The following is a 20,188-nucleotide window of genomic DNA, read 5'->3' as shown; positions in this document are numbered from 1 at the left end:
CTAGCTAGCTTTTCCTCTCTCATGGCTATCCCAGGCTGGGGAGACAGCATAGCAGTACTGCAAAAGATATGCAAAAGAGCCTGAAACTCAAGATGTCTTTTTTTTTTTTTAATCGGTGGGGACTAATGATTTACAGTAAATAGTTATTGGTACATGTGGGAAGGTGACTTCATAATTTTCCGCAAGGCCCTCTCCCCGCCCCCACCCAGCCCCAGCCTAAGTTCTCCTCCACCATCCTGCACTAGGACCTGAAACACCACCTTACCCCCAACCCCAGAGTCCTTCACTTCGACGCAATACACCGACTCCAGTTCCAGTTCTGCTTAGTGTTTCCCCTTTCTGTTCTTATTTCTCAACTTCTATGAATGAGATCATCCCTTATTCATCCTTCTTTTTTCTAGCTGATCTCACTTCACATGATTCCTTCAAGCTCCACCCAAGATGAAGTGATGGAAGGTGAAGTCATCACTGTTAATGGCTGAACAGTGGTCCTAGAACATGACAGCAGAGAAGGATCTGGGGGTGTGTGTGTGTGGGGAACTAGAGTGTTCTGTGGAAAACTGAGAGATGTTACACTTGTACCAACGACTGTATTTGACCTTTAACTGTAAACTATTATTCCTCCAAAGAAAAAAAATTGAAATAGTTGAGTACTATTCCATTGTGGATATAGATCACAACATTTACTCAAGCCACTCACTGGTGGTGGCTATATACCTGGGGGGGTGGGGGGGAGAAGAATTAATAGTTTAATTAACAGTTTACTCTAAATACAGTTATTGGATCATGTCTAAAATTCCTTAGTTATCTGCAAAATACTACCCAACACCCCCCCTCCAGCCTAGGTCTTCCCGCACTATCCTGTATCAGGAGTGAAAGCCCCCTATCCCACGCTCTTCCCAGAGTCCTTTGCTTTGGTGCAATCCACCAAACCCAGGCCAAGTTCTGCTTTGTGTTTCCCCTTCTCTTCCTTTAATTTCTCAGCTTCTGTCCATGCATGAGATCATCCCCTATTCATCCTTCTCTTTCTGACTGACTCTTTCGCTTCACACTGATTCCTTCCAGCTCCATCCCAGAGAAGGTGCAGGAAGTGAATGCATCCTTCTTCACAGCTGAGTACTACTCCACTGTGGCTCTCTAGACCACAACTATCTGTTGCTGGAAGGGGGGAGGGGGAGTAAAGAGAGAGAGAGAGAGAGCGCTAATGGTTTCGACCAAATATAGTTATGTTTTCTGCAAAACATCCTCCCACCCCTTCTATGCCGCCCTAGGTCTTCCTTCTCCACCATCCTGTACCCAGATCTGACAACCGCCACCCCTGCACCCCCCAGAGTCCTTGACTTGGGTGCAATACTTCCAACCCAATCCAAAAGCTTCTGCTTTGTGTCTCCGCGACTTCTAGGTTTCATGCACCAGACACCTGATTTCCATCAGGTCCGCGGGGCTCCAGCCCCACCTCCCTCTTGCATATGGCGGGGATGCACTCTGCAAGCCCCAACCCAGTGCAACACCTTCTGCTTTGTGTCTCCCCGACTTCTAGGTCTCATGCACCCGACACCTGATTTCCATCGGGTCCGCGGGGCTCCAGCCCCACCTCCCTCTTGCATATGCGGGGATGCACTCTGCAATAACGGAGTCCCCTGTCATTGACCGCACACACCCTAGGGCAGCTCTGCTGTGGCCACCAGACCCATGTCCTCCTCCCTCCATCTTCCTCCCAGGTGCCCCACCCCGCCCCCCAGCATCCCTCCCCCCCAAAAAAAAAAAACCGGGAGCGAAAGGGTTAAGCAAGGAAGCCTTACACCACGCTGTCACCGGAGGAGGGACACGAAGCTCATTCGACCACCCCGCCCTGCCGCGGGGAACTGCCGGCGTCCCCCCCACCGCAACTGTCCACAGGAAGACCCGTCCCTTGGAGCTTCCCCAGCCATGTGTACAACTTGCAAAAGGAAGAGGCCTCCAGAGAATAATGGCTTCCGTTTCACTTCCGCCTTTCTGGGTATCGCGAGACCAGATGCCGGAAGTGTATGGCAGAGGGATGCTGGGAAATGTAGTTTGGCAGGTGCCCAAGCCGTGGTCCAGTGGAATTGGAATGAGAAGAATTGGCCAGACCGGAGGAAGGCGGGTCCTTGAAATGAGTGCAGCCTAGGCTGTTCCCAACTGTGAGGATAACTGTGAGCTTGGACTGACAGGGATGCAGAGGTTACACAGGCTCCTGTGCTAAATATGAATATCATATATATTCATATATTTCTATTATATATTCATAGATTTATATTTAGCTCCTGTGCTAAATATAAATATGGGCCTTAGTATATAAATATACATATAAATATGGCCATTTGTTTCCCTAACATTTAACAGTTCATCACAATGAGTGCAGCCTAGAATGTTCCTAGCTATAACCACAGAATGCAAGCTCAGACCTACAGGGATGCAGTTTACACAGGCTTCTGCACTGAATATGGAACCCAGAGCAAATGAATGGTATTTTTCATTTAACTATATTTATATACTTTCCCCACATTTCGGGGCAACTCTCTTGCCTGATCCAGCTTTCTAGTCCTTTTTTCCAACTCTGACCATCATCTCCCCAGACAATACTTTCATCCCACCTGCAAGTTAACTGTCAGCCACAGGCAAAAACTAGTAAAGTCATGGGCTCCTTGGAATATACCTAAAATAGACATACTAGCTTTTTCCAAAACAAAGGCCCCAAATCTTCCCTGCTATACTTCTGCCTTTAGGTTCCTGATTATTAAACAATTTGTTCTGCTTTATATCTTAATTCTTTTCAGTCACCAAGTTACAGAGGTTACCATGATGCCAACTTGACTTCCCTGGGCAGACGACCTCACCAATGTGTCCTGGAGATCCGTTCCTACAGAGCCCTGCCCCACTAGGGAAAGAGAGAGACAGGCTGGGAGTATGGATTGACTTGTTAACACCCATGTCCAGAAGAGAAGCAATTACAGAAGCCAGACCTTCCACCTTCTTCACCTCATGACGATCCTGGATCTGTGCTTCTAGAAGGAGAAAAAGTAGGGAAGCTTTCAATGAAGGGGATGGGATACAGAACTCTGGTGGTGGGAATTGTGTGGAATTGTATCCCTCTTATGCTATGGTCATGTTGATACTCTTTATAATATGAATACATTTTTAATTTTTTTAAATGCTCATCATGCATAATCTCAACAAAGAATTTAGGAGAGATCATGATTTTCAGGAATTTTAAACTTTTGCAGGGAAATTTGAGAACATTCACATGCTAGGCCGAGAGAGAGAGAGAGAGAGAGAGAGAGAGAAGAAGGAGGAGGAGAAGGAGGAGGAGGAGGAGGAGGAGGAGGAGGAGAAGAAGAGAAGAGAAAAGAAGAGAGAGGAGAGAGAGAAAGGAAAAGAAGAGGAGAGGAGAGGAGAGGAGAGGAGAGGAGAGGAGAGGAGAGGAGAGGAGAGGAGAGGAGAGGAGAGGAGGAGAAAGAGAAGGAAAAGCCTTCAGAGCTCTCTTACTGACATGTTGATGGGGGTGTTCACCTAGGGCCAAGAGCCCGATGAAGAGCAAATGAGCGAGAGAGAGAGAGAGAGAGAGACAGGAAAGCAACTTAATCACATGGTGACCTAGGCAGAGAGTGAGGCCACACCCATAGGTCTAACTTTTAACACCTAAGCTCCACCTCTACCTTTCCAAGTCATACCTGTCATCACTCCTTCCCTCTCCCATGCACACAGGTGTACCCGGGGAACATGTGTTCGGCCTGGTGCCCCCTCCAGGTATTTCCTGACTCTCAACACTCACTTAAATTTATTAGGTAGAGAATAATTGAGAGGGAAGAGGGAAACCAAGAGAGAGAAAGAAAGAGAGGCACCTGATGCCTTGCTTCTTCACTTGTGGAACTTCCCTCCCTGCAGGTGAGGAGCAGGGGCTTAAACCTGCTTCCTCGCACACACAATCATGTGCGTACTTAAGCCGGTGTGCACCGCCTGGCCCCAGTCATTTGGATATTTTATAGATATTTTAAGTTCTATGTGTGATTATTGTAAATATTCCGAAAGATCAAAAATATGTATGTTTATAACTTTCCATACTTGTCTTTCTCTTTCTGGCTTACATCACTTAACATAATACCTTCTTTTTTTATTTATGAAATGGAAATGTTGACAAGACTACAGGATAAGAGGGGTACATTTCTACACAATGCCCACCCCCAGAGTTCCATATCCAGTCCCCGTCTTTGATATCGTCCCTACCTTCTAGCTCCATCCAAGATGGGTTGGAGAAGGTGAGTTCATTATTCTTAATAGCTGAGTAGTACTTCATTGTGTATATAGACCACAACTTTCTCACCCACTCATCCATTGTTGGACACCTGGGTTGCTACCAGGTTTTGGCTATTATACATTGTCCTGCTGTGAACATAGGTGCACACAGATCTTTTTGAATGAATGTGTTGGGTTCCTTAGAATATATCCCCAGGAGAGGAATTGCAGCATCATAAGGTAGGTCCATTTCTAGTCTTCTGAGAGTTCTCCAGACTGCTCTTCACAGGGGTTGGACCAATTGACATTCCCACCAGCAGTGCAGGAGTGTTCCTTTGTCCCAATAACCTCTCCAGCACTTGTTGTTGCTATTGTTTCTGATGTATGACATTCTCACAGGGGTGAAGTGATATCTGTCTTTATTTGCATTTCTCTGGCAATCAGTGACTTGGAGCAATTTTTCATATGTCCATTGGCCTTCTGGATCTCTTCTGTAGTGAATATTCTGTTCCTCTCCCCAGTTCTTCACCAATGTGTCCTGGAACTCCACCATGGTTTCAGCACTACTCCTCTTGTGACAAAGGAAGGAAGCCTCCTCATACTTCTTACTTTTAATTTTCTTAGTGATTTAATACTGATTTACAAAATTATAAGATAACAGGGATACAACTTTGCACCGTTCCCACCACCAGGGTTCTGTGTCCCCAATACCTCCATAGGGAACTACAGCAGTTCTCCTAAGGTTGCAGATATTGGCTAACTAATTATTTCTACAACCCTCTGTCTATATTTGTATATATTTGCCCACTTTTCCCCCATAGTCTTCTCTTCCTTTCCAAGTCACACCTACACTTATTACTACATCCCAATGTCCCTCCCTCCTCCTCCTCCTTCTCCTCCTTCTTCTCCTTCTTCTTCCCCTTTCCCTCCCCCTTCCCCTCCCTCTTCCTCCTCTCCTCCCCCTCCCCTTCCCCTTCTTCCTCCTCCTCTTCTTCCTCCTCCTCCTCCTCCTCCTCCTCCTCCTCCTCCTCCTCCTCCTCCTCCTCCTCTTCTTCTTCTTCTTCTTCTTCTTCTTCTTCTTCTTCTTCTTCTTCTTCTTCTTCTTCTTCTTCTTTCTCCAGATCCTGATGCACTTGGAGTTCAGAGCCCTCTGGTCATCTTTGTGCTATCATTTCTCCCTTGCTGGGAGTATGGACCAAAAATCTTTTTAAAATATTTTTATTTATTTATTTATTTATTTATTTATTGGGTATAAATAGAGAAACTGAGAAGGGCATGGAGTAAAAAGGGAAAGAGACAGAGAGATACCTGCAGCCCTGATTTACCACTCATGAAGCTTTCTACCTGCAGGTGGGGACCAGGGGCTCAAACCTGTGTCCTTTCGCACTGTAATGTGTGAGTTTAACCAGATGCCTGGCCTCTGGACCCAAGTTCTTTATGGGATGCAGAAGGTGGTAGGTCTGGTTTCTGTAATTGCTTCTATGCTGGACATGAGCATATTCCCCCAGAGAGAGAGAAAGAATAGGGAGGCTTCCAATGGAGGGGATGGGTTATGGAACTCTGGTGGTGGGACTTGTGTGGAATTGTACCCCTGTTATCTTACAATCTTGTTCCTCATTATTAAATCACTAATAAATTTTAAGAAGAAGAAGAGTCATGTTCCTTAAGGATTTGAATGTCCTTGGGGGAAGGAATGATGGTACCTGTTTGGGTAATGACTATCTTGGTAAATTGAGTCCTTAGGGTCATGTGAACTTCAAAAAGTCTACCATGACCAGAATACTAAGCAGTTTTGCTCAACTCAGGAAACAACAGATCTCTCTTACCCAAGAATCTGTTTCTTGACTCACTCTATCAGCCTTTGCTTGGGACATATGTCTCATCTCCATCTCTCAGTATCCAGGAGAAAGGTGGATAATTTATTTGTGCCCTCGAGGTCATCTGAATTATTCTAATGAAGACTGAGAGAAATTGAACTGCTTTTTTTTCTTAACCAACTTGGGGACATACACGAGGTAAGAGAAGGCTCAGTGGGATTCAGTTAGAAGAGGGAACATTCACCTAAGTTCTAATCAGCTTTTGGAACTTCTAGCTCCTACTCTATCTACTAAAGCAATTTTGTTTCTCTTCCTGAGCAAGTGTTAGTCTCTTCATAACTCCAAAAAGGGATTCCACAATTCTCTGATTTATTTATTTTGTTGGGGGAGGGGGTGGACAAGGTGGGGCTGACTTCCTGATTTTCCTATTCTTGGTTCCTTGATTCTACACTTCACCCTTAGAGGATAGCTCAAGTCTTCACTTTATCTCTTTTTTAAAGATATATTTCATAGTGAAGAACGAACTAACGAAAGAAAGAGAGAAAGAGAAAAGAGGGAAAAAAGAGGGGGCAGGTGGTGGCACACCTGATTAAGCGCTCACATTACAGTGCACAAGAACCCAGGTTCAATTCTCTGGTCCCCACCTGCAGGGGGGAAATTTCACGAGTAGTGAAGCAGGGCTGCAGGCGTCTCTCTGTCTCTCTCCCTCTCTATCTTATGCTTCCCTCTCAATTTCTGGCTGTTTCTTTCCAATAAATAAATAAAGATAATTTTAAAAAATTAAAAATAGGGAGTCGGGCGGTAGCGCAGCGGGTTAAGCGCAGGTGGCGCTAAGCACAAGGACCAGCGGAAGGATCCCGGTTCGAGCCCTCGGCTCCCCACCTGCAGGGGAGTCACTTCACAGGCGGTGAAGCAGGTCTGCAGGTGTCTGTCTTTCTCTCCCCCTCTCTGTCTTCCCCTCCTCTCTCCATTTCTCTCTTTCCTATCCAACAACAATGACATCAATAATAACTACAACAACAAAACAACAAGGGCAACTAAATAAATAAATTAAATTTTAAAAAATTAAAAATTAAAAAGAGAGGCAGACAGAAAGAGAACTAAAGAGACAGATAGAAAGGAAGTAAAGAGGAAAGAAAGGAAGAAGGAGCTTCATTACATGTGACCATGGAGATTGAACCAGTACTCTCCCTTATGTTAAATTCTGGACTACATCAACTAAGCTGCTTCCCCAATTCTAATTCCTCTACTTTATGGTTCTTTCTTTCTTCTTCCATTCTCCTTCATTCTTCCTTCTTTGTTATTTCTTCCTTCTCCTCTTTTTTTTTTTTTTGTTTTTGTTTGTTACCAGAGCACTGCTCAGCTCTGGCTTATGGTAGTGCAGGGGATTAAACCTGGGACTTTGGAACCTGAGGCATGAGAGTCTGTTTGCATAACCATGATGCTGTCTACCCCTTCCCCCTCCTCCTCTTTCTTTTCCTACTCTTCCTCCTCCTTCTTCTCCTACTCCTCTTCCTCCTCATACTCCTTCTTCTCCTATTCCTCCTCTACCTCCTTCTCCTCTTCTTTCTCTTCCTTCTCCTCCTCCTCATGCTCCTCCTACTCCTCCCCCTCCTCCACCTCCTCTTCCTTCTCTTCCTCCTCCTTCTCTTCCTCCTCCTTCTACTCTTCTTCCTCCTCCTCTTCTTTCTCCTTCTCCTCCTCATTCTCCTCCTTCTTTTCCTCCTTTTCCTCCTCCTCTTCTTCTTCCTTCTTCTCTTCCTCCTTCTCCTCATCCTCCTCTCCTTGATACTCCTTCTCCTCCTACTCTTCCTCCTCCTTCTTCGCCCACTAAAGTACTGTTTATATCTAGCTGTTGATGGTACCCAACTTAGGGCCTCTCCAATAAGCATGGAATGTGCATCAACAACTGCTATCTCCCTTAGACTCCTATCTCTTGACTTTGCCTTCAAAGGACACTGGAGTGGAGGCTGACACCTGTTGGCCAAGGCTTCACAGGACTCTGAAACCACCATGTCAGTGTCTCTCTCTCTCTCTCTCTCTCTATCTATCTATCTATCTATCTATCTCTCTTCCTTTCTCTCTCAACTAAAATATTTGTAAAAACTTTTTAAAATATCTTTATTTACACACTGGACATAGACAGCCAGAAATCAAGAGGAAGGTGGACGATAGGGAGAGAGACACCCGCAGCCCTGCTTCACCACTGGCAAAGCTTTCCCCCTTGCAGGTGGGGACTGGAGGCTTGAACCTGGGTCCTCACACTTTCTAACATATGTGCTCAACCAAGTGAACAACTACCCGGCCCCCATAATAAAGTATTTTTAAAAGAAAACCTCTAGCAATAAATAAATAAAAGTGAGGTCAGCAGGCAAGAAATATTGGGGAGGGGGTCCAGCAGGTGGCTGGATTTGAACTCTGGGCCAGTAAATGGGAGCATCTAAGGGAGGATGGTTCACAAGTGGTGTCTTTCCTTCTTTCTCTTGTCTTACCCAAAGGGAGGAAACCTTTGCCAGAAACCAGGGACCCTGAGATCTGGTGTATTACAGGGCTGAGTGAAAATGACTTGGGCCTGGAGGTGGCACACCAGGTTAAGCCCACATAGTGCTAAGCATAAGGAACTATGCAAGGATCCGGGTTTGAGCCCCTGCTTCCTATCTGCAGGAAGGATATTTCATGAGTGGTGAAGCGGGTCTGCTGGTATCTCTCTTTCTCTCCCTCTCTCTCTCCCCCATCCTCAATCAATTTCACTGTCCCATCTAATAATTTTTTTTAAAAAAAGGAGAGACAGAAAATAACCTCAGTCATCATATAGTTACTCTGAGGAGCCTGAAGGGACAGGACATTGACACCTTGAGATGGGAGATTGTCAGGTGTGCCCATGATCAGAACTCTTGGCAGATTATTATTTTTTCTTTTTTAATTTTCTTAAATATTTAATATTGATTTATACAATGATAATATAACAGGGTTATACTTCCACACTTTTTCCATGACCAGAGTTCTGTGTCCTCATTTCCACTACTGGAAACTGCAGGAATTCTCCCAAGATCACAGAGGTGGTTAACTACTATTTCTATAACTATCTATCAATATTTTTATATATTTGTCCATCTTTTCTAAATCACATCTACTACTTTTTTTTCTTTAATTTTCTTTCTTTGTTTATTTCTTATTATTTTATTTTATTTTCTTTATAAAAAGGAAACACTGACAAAACCACAGGATAAGAGGTGTACAAATCCATACAATTCCCACCACCAGATTTCCATATCCCAGTCGCTCCCTTGGTAGTTTCCCTATTCTTTAACCCTCTGGGAGCATGGACCCAAGGTCATTATGGGGTGCAGAAGATGAAAGGGCTGGCTTCTCTAATTGTTTCCCCGCTGAACAGGTCAACCCATACTCTCAGCCTGTCTCTAATTTTTTAAAATAATTTTTATTTATAAAAAGGAAACACTGACAAAAACCATAGGATAAGAGGGGTACAACTCCATACAGTTCCCACCGCCAGAACTTCATACCCCACCTGCTCCCCTGTTAGTTTTCCTATTCTTTATCCCTCTGGGCATATGGACCCAGGGTCATTATGAGGTGCAGAAGGTGGAAGGTCTGGCTTCTGTAATTGCTTCCCCGCTAAACATGGGCATTGGCAGGTCAATCCATACTCCCAGCCTGCCTCTCTCTTTCCCTAGTGGGGTGGAGTTCTGGGGAGGGGGGCTCCAGGATACATTGGTGGGGTTGTCTGTCCAGGGAAGTCTGGTCATATCATGTCCAGGGAAGTCATGCTGGCATCTGGAACCTGGTGGTTGACAAGAGAGTTAACATATAAAGCCAAACAAATTGTTGACTAATCATGAAGCTAAAGGCTGGAATAGTGCAGATGAAGAGTTGGGGTGGTCTCCATTTTGTAGATAAATACTAGGAATATTTTGGTTATATTCCAGAGAACCTGTGGATATACTAGTTTTTTTTTCCCTGATCCTGAAATCTGATATACAGGTGGATCCAAGTAATTGACTGGGGAGATGATGTCATGGCTGGAAAAAGGACCAGAAAGCTGGATCAGGGAAAGAAAGTAGCTACCAGATATGGAAAATGTGTATGAATATTATTGACATGTTTTCTATAGGATCTACTGACAGTATGAATTCAGCAAATACCTCAGCATCTATTGAATTCCTCCTCCTGGGTCTGGCAGAAGACGCAGAACTCCAGCCCATTTTGTTCTACCTCTTCCTGACCATTTACCTGGTCACTGTGCTTGGGAATCTGCTTATCATCCTGGCCATCACCTGTGACTCCCACCTCCACACCCCCATGTACTTTTTCCTGTCCAACTTGTCCTTTGTGGACATCTGTTTCACCACTTCCACCATCCCCAAGATGCTGGCCAACCTCCACACTCACAGCAAAGCCATCAGTTACATCGGCTGCCTCACGCAGATCTGTTTTGTCCTGACATTTGCGGGATGGGAAAATGGGGTTCTGGTTATGATGGCTTTTGATCGATTTGTGGCCATCTGTCACCCGTTGAGATACAGTGTCATCATGAACCCCAAGCTCTGTGGGCTTTCAGTGCTCTTGTCCTTCCTGATCAGTGTTCTGGACGCCCTGCTCCACACTTTGATGGTCCTACGTCTTTCTTTCTGTACAGACCTGAATATCCCCCACTTCTTCTGTGAACTCGCTCATGTCCTAAAGCTTGCCTGTTCAGATATCTTCATCAATAACGTCTTCGTGTATTTGGTGACCAGTCTGTTGGGTGTCATCCCTCTCTCTGGGATCATTTTTTTCTTATACTCAGATTGTTTCCTCCGTTTTAAAGATCCCATCAGCAGGTGGGAAGTACAAGGCATTTTCCATCTGTGGTTCACACTTGATCGTCGTGTCCTTGTTCTATGGGACGGGTTTTGGGGTGTACCTTAGTTCTGCAGGCTCCCAGTCCTCCAGAAAGAGCGCAGTTGTGTCTGTGATGTATACGGTAGTGACCCCAATGATGAACCCCTTTATCTACAGTTTGAGGAACAAGGACATGATAGGGGCACTGAAGAAACTCATTTCTAGAATCTCATCTTTGTGGACTGGGAGATAGTTCATGGATAAGAACATGTGCGGTTTTTTTTTCATTTTTATTCTATTGATGATTTACTAAATGATTGACAAGATTGTGGGATAAGAGGGTTACAATTCCACACAGTTCCCAACACCAGAATTCCATAGCCCATCCCCTCCATTGTAAACTTCCCTATTCTTTATCCCTCTGGGAGTACAGACCCAGGATTATTATGGGGTGCAGAAGGTGGGAAGTCTGGCTTCTGGAATTGAATGTCTGCTGGACATGGATATTGACAGGTGGATCCATACTGCCAGCCCGTTTCTCTTTCCCTAGTGGGGCAGGGCTCTAGGGAGATAGGGTTAAAGGACATATTGGGGAAGTCATCTGCACAGGGAATTCAAGTTGGCGTCATGGTAGCATCTGCAAATTGGTAGCTGCAAAGCATTAAGATATACAGGAAGGGGCGGGGTAGATAGCATAATGGTTATGTAAACAGCCTCATGCCTGAGGCTCAAAGTCCCAGGTTCAGTCCCCTGCACCACTGTAAGCCAGAGCTGAGTGAGCAGTGCTCTGGTAAAAAAAAATTTTTTTAAATAAAAGGATATAAAGGAGGACATTTGTTTAGTAATCAGGAGCCTAAAGGTAAGAATAAAGCAAATGAGCTGTCAAGTCTTCATGTTGGAAGAAGCCAGGAAGTCTATTGTAGGTATATTCCAAGGGACTCATGACTTTACTAATTTTTCCCTGAGCCACACAGCTAACCTACATGTGGACTAAAAGTATTGTCTGGGAAGATGGTGTCAGAGTTGAGAATAGGACTAGAAAGCTGGATCTGGGCAGAGAATAGCTCTCAAATATGGAGAAAGTATATAAACGCCATTAACAGTAAACCCCACCAATCTTACCTAGGGCCCATGTCTATTCATATTAAGCACAGATGCCTGTGTAAATAAAAGAAGGAGGAGGAGGAGGAAGAGGAGGAAGAGGAGGACAAGGGTGAAGGGAGGGGGAGGAGAAGAGGAGCACATGTACCTTATTACTTGCAAGACCATATTTTTTTAATATTTATTTATTCCCTTTTTGTTGCCTGTTTTTTTATTTATTTATAAAAAGGAAACACTGACAAAGCCATAGGATAAGAGGGGTACAACTCCAAACAATTCCCACCACCAGATCTCTGTATCTCATCCCCTCCCCTAATAGCTTTCCTATTCTTTATTCCTCTGGGAGTATGGACCCAGGGTCATTGTGGGTTGCAGAAGGTGGAAGGTCTGGCTTCTGTAATTGCTTCCCTCCCCTAATAGCTTTCCTATTCTTTATTCCTCTGGGAGTATGGACCCAGAGTCATTGTGGGTTGCAGAGGGTGGAAGGTCTGGCTTTTGTAATTGCTTCCCTGCTGAACATGGGCGTTGACTGGTTGGTCCATACTCCCAGTCTGCCTCTCTCTTTCCCTAGTAGGGTGGGTCTCTGGGGGATCCAACACCCATTCATGCTAACTCTACAATGGGAATAGATGGGAAATTCCTCAAGATAGTGGAATCTATATATAGCAAACCTACAGCCAACATCATACTCAATGGACAGAAGCTGAAAACATTCCCCCTAAGATCGGGGACTAGACAGGGTTGTCCACTGTCACCATTACTCTTCAACATAGTACTGGAAGTTCTTGCCATAGCAATCAGGCAAGAGAAAGAAATCAAAGGAATACAGATTGGAAGGGAAGAAGTCAAGCTCTCATTATTTGCAGATGATATGATAGTATACATAGAAAAACCTAATGAATCCAGCAGAAAACTACTGGAAGTTATTAGGCAATATAGGAAGGTATCAGGCTACAAAATAAATGTACAAAAATCAGTGGCATTTCTTTATGCAAACACTAGATCTGAAGACGAAGACATCCAGAAATCACTCCCATTTACTGTTTCAGCAAAATCAATAAAATACCTAGGAATAAAGTTAACCAAAGAAGTGAAAGATTTGTATACTGAAAACTATGAGTCACTCTTCAAGGAAATAGAAACTGATACCAAGAAGTGGAAAGATATCCCATGCTCATGGATTGGAAGAATAAATATCATCAAAATGAATATTCTCCCCAGAGCCATATACAAATTTAATGCAATACCCATCAAAGTTCCACCAAGCTTCTTTAAGAGAATACACATTGTTGACTATAAACCCCATTGATTTGATGTGATCTGGGGCCTATGTTCAGCTTAGGAGCCTCTGCATCCCTGTGGTCACATTCTGTGGTCATGAGTAAAAGTCTCAGCAACTCATATACTTCACTGTGTGTGGGGGTGGAATTCTCTGGGGGTGGAGGGCATGCTATGGTATTTCTTGTCTCTCTTTTTCCCACTTCTCTCTATCTTTTTCTCTCTCAACCTTCCTAAAATAAATAATGAAAAAGAGCCCGGGGGCGGGTTGTTAAGCATTACTATCACATATCAGAATGACCAAGAGAGTGTCACAAATGTCACCTTGCATGATAAATAATGATAATCATGGCAATGATAATCGTAACTAACATCTTTCTTTTTTTAAAGCCAAGGAATTTTATTTTTACTTCTTATTTTTAATTGTTTTAAATTATCTTTATTTATTGGTTATAGAGAGCCAGAAATCGAAAGGGGAGGGGGAGAGAGAGAGAGAGACAGAAAGACACCTGCAGCCCTGATTCACCACTTGTGAAGCTTTCCCCCTGAAGATAGGGACCAGAAAGCTTGAACTTGAGTCCTTGTGTGTTGTAGCATGTGCACCTAACCAGGTGCACCACCACCTAGTCCCAGAGATCATCTCTATCTATCTTATTTCGGCAAAGTAAGACTTACTTTAGAACTGAAAGCACGACATGCACCACAAAGATGGAAAGGAATAGGATACATTTCACCTCAAATTGATAATACACAGGGAAGCAGAATTCACATAGGCTCCTAAGCTGAATATGAGCCCCAGATCAAATCGATGGGGTTTACAGTCAACAATATTAATACCCCTTTCCCATATTAGGGAGCCACTCTCTTCCCTGATCCAGCTTTCTGTTCCTTTTCCCAGCCATGACATCATATCCCCAGACAATAACTTGGATCCACCTGCATATCAGATGTCAGACTCAGGGGAAAAAAGAAAAAGAAAAAATAAATAAACTAGTATAGCCACAGGCCCTTTGGAATATAACTAAAATATGCCTACTAGCTATCTACAAAATGGAGGACCCCCCAACACTTCATCTGCACTATTCTAGCCTTTAGGTCCATGATTGGTCAACAATTTGTTTGGCTTTGTATGTTAACTCTCTTGTCAACCACCAGGTTCCAGATGCCAGCATGATGCTGACCAGACTTCCCTGGACAGACAACCCAACCAATGTGTCCTGGAGCCTCACTTCCCCAGAGCCCCACCCCACTAGGGAAAGAGAGAGGCAGGCTGGGAGTATGGATCGACCAGTCAACTCCCATGTTCAGTGGGGAAGCAATTACAGAAGCCAGACCTTCCACCTTCTGCATCCCACAATGGCCTTGAGGTCCACACACCCAGAGGAATAAAGAATAGGAAAGCTATCAGGGGAGGGGACGGGATACAGAGTTCTGGTGGTGGTAATTGTGTGGAGTTGTACCTCTCTTATCTTATAGTTTAGTCAATGTTTCCTTTTTATAAATAAAAAATTTAAAGAAGAAAGAACATATACATGATTAGTTTATTGTCTAACTTCTCTTTCTTTCTTTCTTTCTCCCTTTATTTCTTCCTTTCCTTTCTTTCTTTCTCTCTTTCTGAAGGGTGAATGCTTTACAGTGCAGTCATTGACACATGCACATTGTTTCCCTTACCCCACCCCTAGATTTTCCTCCTCCTCCTCTTCCTCCTCCCTCTCCCTCCCTCCCCAGAGTCCTTTACTTTGGTACAATACACCATGTTCATTCCATGTTTCACTCTGTGCTCTCTCTCTCTCTCTCAGCCTAACGTGGATGCTCTCAAGTCTCCCGAATAAAGTTGAAAATTCCTGAAAATCACGCTTTCTCAATTTTTTGTTGGGATTGTACGTGATGAAATTTTTTAAAATTTCTTTATTGGGGGATTAATGTTTTACAGTCGACAGTAAGTATAATAGTTTGTATATGCATAACATTTCTCAGTTTTCCATAACAATACAACCTCACTAGGTCCTCTGTTGCCATGCCCCACTCAACTCCAGAATGATGGGTCTGACAGGGTCAGCACCCAGGAAAACTCTTCAAGGAAGAAGAATCCTGGGAGTGGGTCTTGGCATCCTGAGCAAATCTAAATTGGAAACTCTGATTATTGTCTTCATTATGTACATGATAATGATGCTGTGTAATCAGGGACAAACAGCCCCTGTTCCCAGATTAGATACAGATGAACAGGAAATGAGGTGGACAAAGTTATGGGTCATCAAATACATAAAGTTTTAGGAAAAATTCTTAATAATACTTACTCACCTCCTCTTATGAAATATGTTAAAACTACGTAAAAATACTATCTGCTAAACCTATTACTCAGAAATGGATCATCCCATAAAGTACGACTTTACTGTGTAAAACCGCAATCAAGAAATGAGCTTTTCTTTCTGTTTCAGATATTGTTTATGTAAGGCTGAAAGATGCTGGGAAATTGTGCAGATGCAGTCACATCTGCCATGTTGTCCCCTCAGGCTATTGCTAGTTCCCTCGAGAGTTGGGACATTCTCAGAGCACCTGTTCCGCCATGTTGTGCCCTCAGGGCATTGTCTACTCCCTGCAATATTTGGAGTGCTTTGGTTACTCCTCCCCTTCCCATTCCTGTGAGAGTTATTATCCTACCCTGGAGTGCTATGGTTACTCCTCCCCCTTCCCATTCTTGCGAGAGCTATTCCCATAAAATCCCTTCTTCTTCCACACCTCTCTCTCTTGCCAGCTTCTTCACTTCAGTGTTTAGACGCAGGGAAAGGTTACTGCGTGAGGCAGCCATTTTTGCTACCTCCACGTGGCCCAACCTGCTTCTCTCTCACCCAACCCTAAGGTGCCAGCGCAAATAAAGATTTGTGTTCCCTCTTCGCTCCGGATCTCCTCTCTCTTCTCCGCAGCGCAGCACGACAGAAAGATATATAAGTTCTCACTGGCTGAATAAAAATGGAGTTCAGATTCTCCCTCCAACAGAGTTTGGTGTATTCTGTTCTCCCCTTCACGGACTCCTGACCCCCCCCACCGGTCTCTTTGGGGACTCTGATACTTCCTGCTGCTTTTCCGCCTGAGCGGTCTGTCGCAGGTGGCGCCCAAACAGGGACCTAAAGGAAGACCTACCAGGTAAGATAACTATCAGAATCGTATCTTCTCAGTCAGGATAAGGACCCCACAGGTTAAGGGAGCTGCAGGATCTCTGGCATATCATTATCCTAACCACCCTCTGATTAAAATTGCAAAAGAAACAGACTTAATTTTCCCTAGAATTTGCACAGAAAATTTATGACAATCCTGCCTTACAAACCTTGAGAGAATTAAAAGAATTGATCAGGCTAAAGAGATTCGTTGCTGCTCTGATACTAGGCATCACAGCACTAATTGCTCTGGTCACTTCTGTTACAGTTTCTTCATTGGCTTTGGTAAATCAAGTAAATGCTGCTCACTATGTTAATCAAGTATCTCAAAATATTTCTTATAGCCTAGCAGTACAGCACACCATAGATAGAAAACTAGATGCAAAACTGAGTGCTTTAGAAGATGTGGTCTTAACACTGGGTCAGGAACTGCAAAACATTAAATATCAGCTTCTGACTCCATGCCACTCCAACTACAAAGCTCTGTGTGTGGCTCCTTTACCTTATAACCAATCTCTCCCATGGAATAAAACAAAAAATCATTTACTAGGAATCTGGAGACACAATAACATTTCTCATGATATTCAAACACTTCAGGCAAGAATCTCAACCACCAGCACTTCAAAAATGGAGGTGCCTGATTTATCAGAATTTGCCCAGTCTTAAAGATGGGCTGAGCAGTCTCAGTCCTTCCAACTGGTTGCATATATTTATAGCTTTAGGAGGGATTGTCTTTATATTAATTATTGTCCTTTAAAAAAAAAAAAAGAGGGAGATGCGGCGCCCTGTGCCTTGACCCCCCCATGGATCTTGACAAGGTCAGCTGCCACGGCCATGAGGATGACAGACTTCAAGGAAGCTACATCCCTGGGAATGGGCTAGGGTGCCACAAAGAGAATCTATGTTGGAATGTTCTGATGATTCTGATGATTGAGCTAGCTGTAGTAGCTTGGGAACCTGGTAACTTTCCAGAAGCAGCCCCTATGCATGATAAATCCCCTAAGACTAGAAGATGGCACCCCCCACAAAAACATAGGCGTGCACTCATAAGACTCATGCTCCAAAAATCCGAGCCAAAAGAATTTGCAAGACAAACAATAAAGTCACTGATAGGCCAGCTGATTATACAAATGTCCAGAGAAAAACAAGGTAGTGCTGCATGTACAGTACAGAGCAGGAACTATGATCCTAGGCAAAACCACAAACCCCGATGCTTATATTTTGCTTTGGTTTCACACCAATGTTTATGTAACTGTGAAACTGTATAAAAACAGAAGTTCTAATCAAGTAAAATTGAATTAAGTTTTTAAGAGAGTTTTATGTCTGAATGAACCAAAAAATGTTCTGGTTAAAACCTTTTCACTTTGAAACTTGTTCAGAGATTTTTTTAGACCTTACCCATAAGTTACTTTCACTTTCACAGCAACATGCTACTTCCCATATAGTTGTTTCTGAGATAACTCCCCTATTTAGAAAGACTACAAAAATTATTATCAAATAATTGGCTTTTGAGAGAATATATTCTACTTGTCAAACTTTAATTAGTTCTTTTAGAGAGTTAGGCTCACATACCTTGGCCGCTGCCAATGCCTTCTCCACACACCCCCATGAGGGAGAGAGACAAAGAGGAAAAAAGCAGCAAAAATTCCTTTAAAGCCTTTGCTTCAGTTTCTCATCACTGGGGCCAAAAAAGCACCATTAACAAACCCCTGGTTAAATAGAAAGGTTTGATGATAGACAATTCGTGTGCTTTTGAAAAACAAAAAGGGGGAGACAAGACCACAGACTCCACATAGTATCCTTAATAGAGCACTCTTTACCATTAATATTTTAAATTTACATGCACAAAGAAAATCTGCCAGTGACAGGTTCTGGAAAACCATAACTAACAGTGGATATGCACTGGTTAAATGGAAAGACCCCCTGACAGGGTCCTAGAAAGGACCAGATCCTGTCCTCATATGGGGATGAGGGCATGTCTGTGTTTTCTCCCGTTCAGATAATGAAGCCCGCTAGCTACCAGAAATGTGCGTCCAGCAAGTGGAAGAAAAGGAGACAGAATGCCTGAGAATGGAGGAACCTGAGAGAGATGATGACCTGGCATAGAAAAGATGACATTCTGCTAAACACATAAGATGGAAACAGAACACTCATTTTGACTTTGAAGAGATTAGCTCCAATGTGCCCATTTGCCTTCATACCAACAATGACACTAATGTTACTGGATGTTTGGAACTTCAAAGGACCTGAGGAGACCTCCACCCCTGCCACAAAGCAGCTCACTTGACAGATACAACAGCTGATCCAGCAAAAGACTTCATCAACTCCCTCTAATTTAAATAGTAACAAAAAGATTTTTTAGATTTTGTTGAGATACAAAAGATTTAATGATGCTTAGAGTAAATTTTCTGTTATTCCCTTTCCTCCTTGTATTAAGTTTTTAAGAGAGATAATCATACTTGAGAGTGTAGATAAAACTAAAAGAATCTTACAGTAAGGTGAAAATAAAAAGAAAACTACAGTGAAATTAGAAAGAGGCTCGGATAAATGAGGTTTGATGTAAATAAGATGTGTGGGTAAAAGTAAGTGAACTTGTGTGGGTAACAGTAAGTGATTGTGTAGGTGAGAGTAAGTAAACTCGTTGGCTGGGGTTGGTAAACTCATATGTGCAGGAGTTGGCCAGGGAGGAGTCCCCATGCTTTGCAGCAGAGGATTTCTTTAGATGGGTTAAGATGGGTTAAAAAAAAGAGAAAAGCTGTCAGATTTAGAAGATGTGTGGGTAAAAGTAAGTGAACTTACTTTTTTTTTTTTACTGTAGGCCTATTTTAGTTATGTTCCAAAGGGCCCATGACTACACTTTTTTTTTTTGTTTGTTTTCCCAACAGCAGTGCAGGAGGGTTCCTTTAACCCCACACCCTCTCCAGCATTTGCTGCTGTTACCTTTTCTTTTTTTCTTTTTTTAAATTTATTTATGTATTTATTTATTTATTTATTTTTATTTTTTTATTTAAGAAAGGATTAATTAACAAAACCATAGGGTAGGAGGGGTACAACTCCACACAATTCCCACTGCCCAATCTCCATATCCCACCCCTCCCCCAATAGCTTTCCCATTCTCTATCCCTCTGGGAGCATGGACCCAGGGTCATTGTGGGTTGCAGAAGGTAGAAGGTCTGGCTTCTGTAATTGCTTTCCCGCTGAACATGGGCGTTGACTGGTCGGTCCATACTCCCAGTCTGCCTCTCTCTTTCCCTAGTAGGGTGGGTCTCTGGGGAAGCTGAGCTCCAGGACATATTGGTGGGGTCTTCAATCCAGGGAAATCTGGCCGGCATCCTGATGACACCTGGAACCTGGTGACTGAAAAGAGAGTTAACATACAAAGCCAAACAAATTGTTGAGCAATCATGGACCCAAAGCTTGGAAAAGTGGAGAGGAAGTATTAGGGAGGTACTCACTGCAAACTCTAGTGTACTTCTGCTTTCTTACTTTGGTGCCATACTCCAAACTCAGTCAATTTCTGCTTTGCGTTTCTACTTCTTCTTTTTTTTTTTTTTTTACATGCATAACATTCCCCAGATTCCCATTTAACAATACAACCCCCACTATTTCATTCATCATTTTTCATGGACCTGTATTCTTCCCACACACCCACACACCCCAGAGTCTTTTACTTTGGTGTAATACTCCAATTCCATTTCAGGTTCGACTTGTGTTTTCTTTTCTAATCTTGTTTTTCAACTT

The 20,188-nt window shown here is 43.3% G+C and overlaps 2 protein-coding genes across 3 annotated transcripts in view; one reads left to right on the top strand and one right to left on the bottom strand.

Moving 5' to 3' along the window:
• ZNF317 (zinc finger protein 317) overlaps nucleotides 1-20,188 on the bottom strand; it is a 371,627-nt gene that overhangs the window by 24,232 nt on the left and 327,207 nt on the right. The window contains exon 1 of one of the 2 annotated variants that reach the window (XM_016189543.2): nucleotides 1,803-1,885. The exons of the other annotated variant lie outside the window; for it this stretch is intronic. The gene's annotated coding sequence lies outside the window, so the exon portion shown is untranslated. Of the gene's footprint in view, nucleotides 1-1,802; nucleotides 1,886-20,188 lie in introns of those variants that run through there. 2 annotated transcript variants of the gene reach the window in all.
• Nucleotides 10,218-11,166, top strand: LOC103116117 (olfactory receptor 7G3). Its single transcript, XM_007525983.1, is given in 2 exon segments — nucleotides 10,218-10,862; nucleotides 10,864-11,166. Coding segments are annotated over 2 exon segments (948 nt in total).

Source organism: Erinaceus europaeus, chromosome 23 (assembly GCF_950295315.1).
Source record: "Erinaceus europaeus chromosome 23, mEriEur2.1, whole genome shotgun sequence".
Taxonomy (NCBI): Eukaryota; Metazoa; Chordata; class Mammalia; order Eulipotyphla; family Erinaceidae; genus Erinaceus; species Erinaceus europaeus.
The sequence above is the reverse complement of the archived record's forward strand: the minus strand, read 5'-3'. Positions and strand labels throughout refer to the sequence as shown.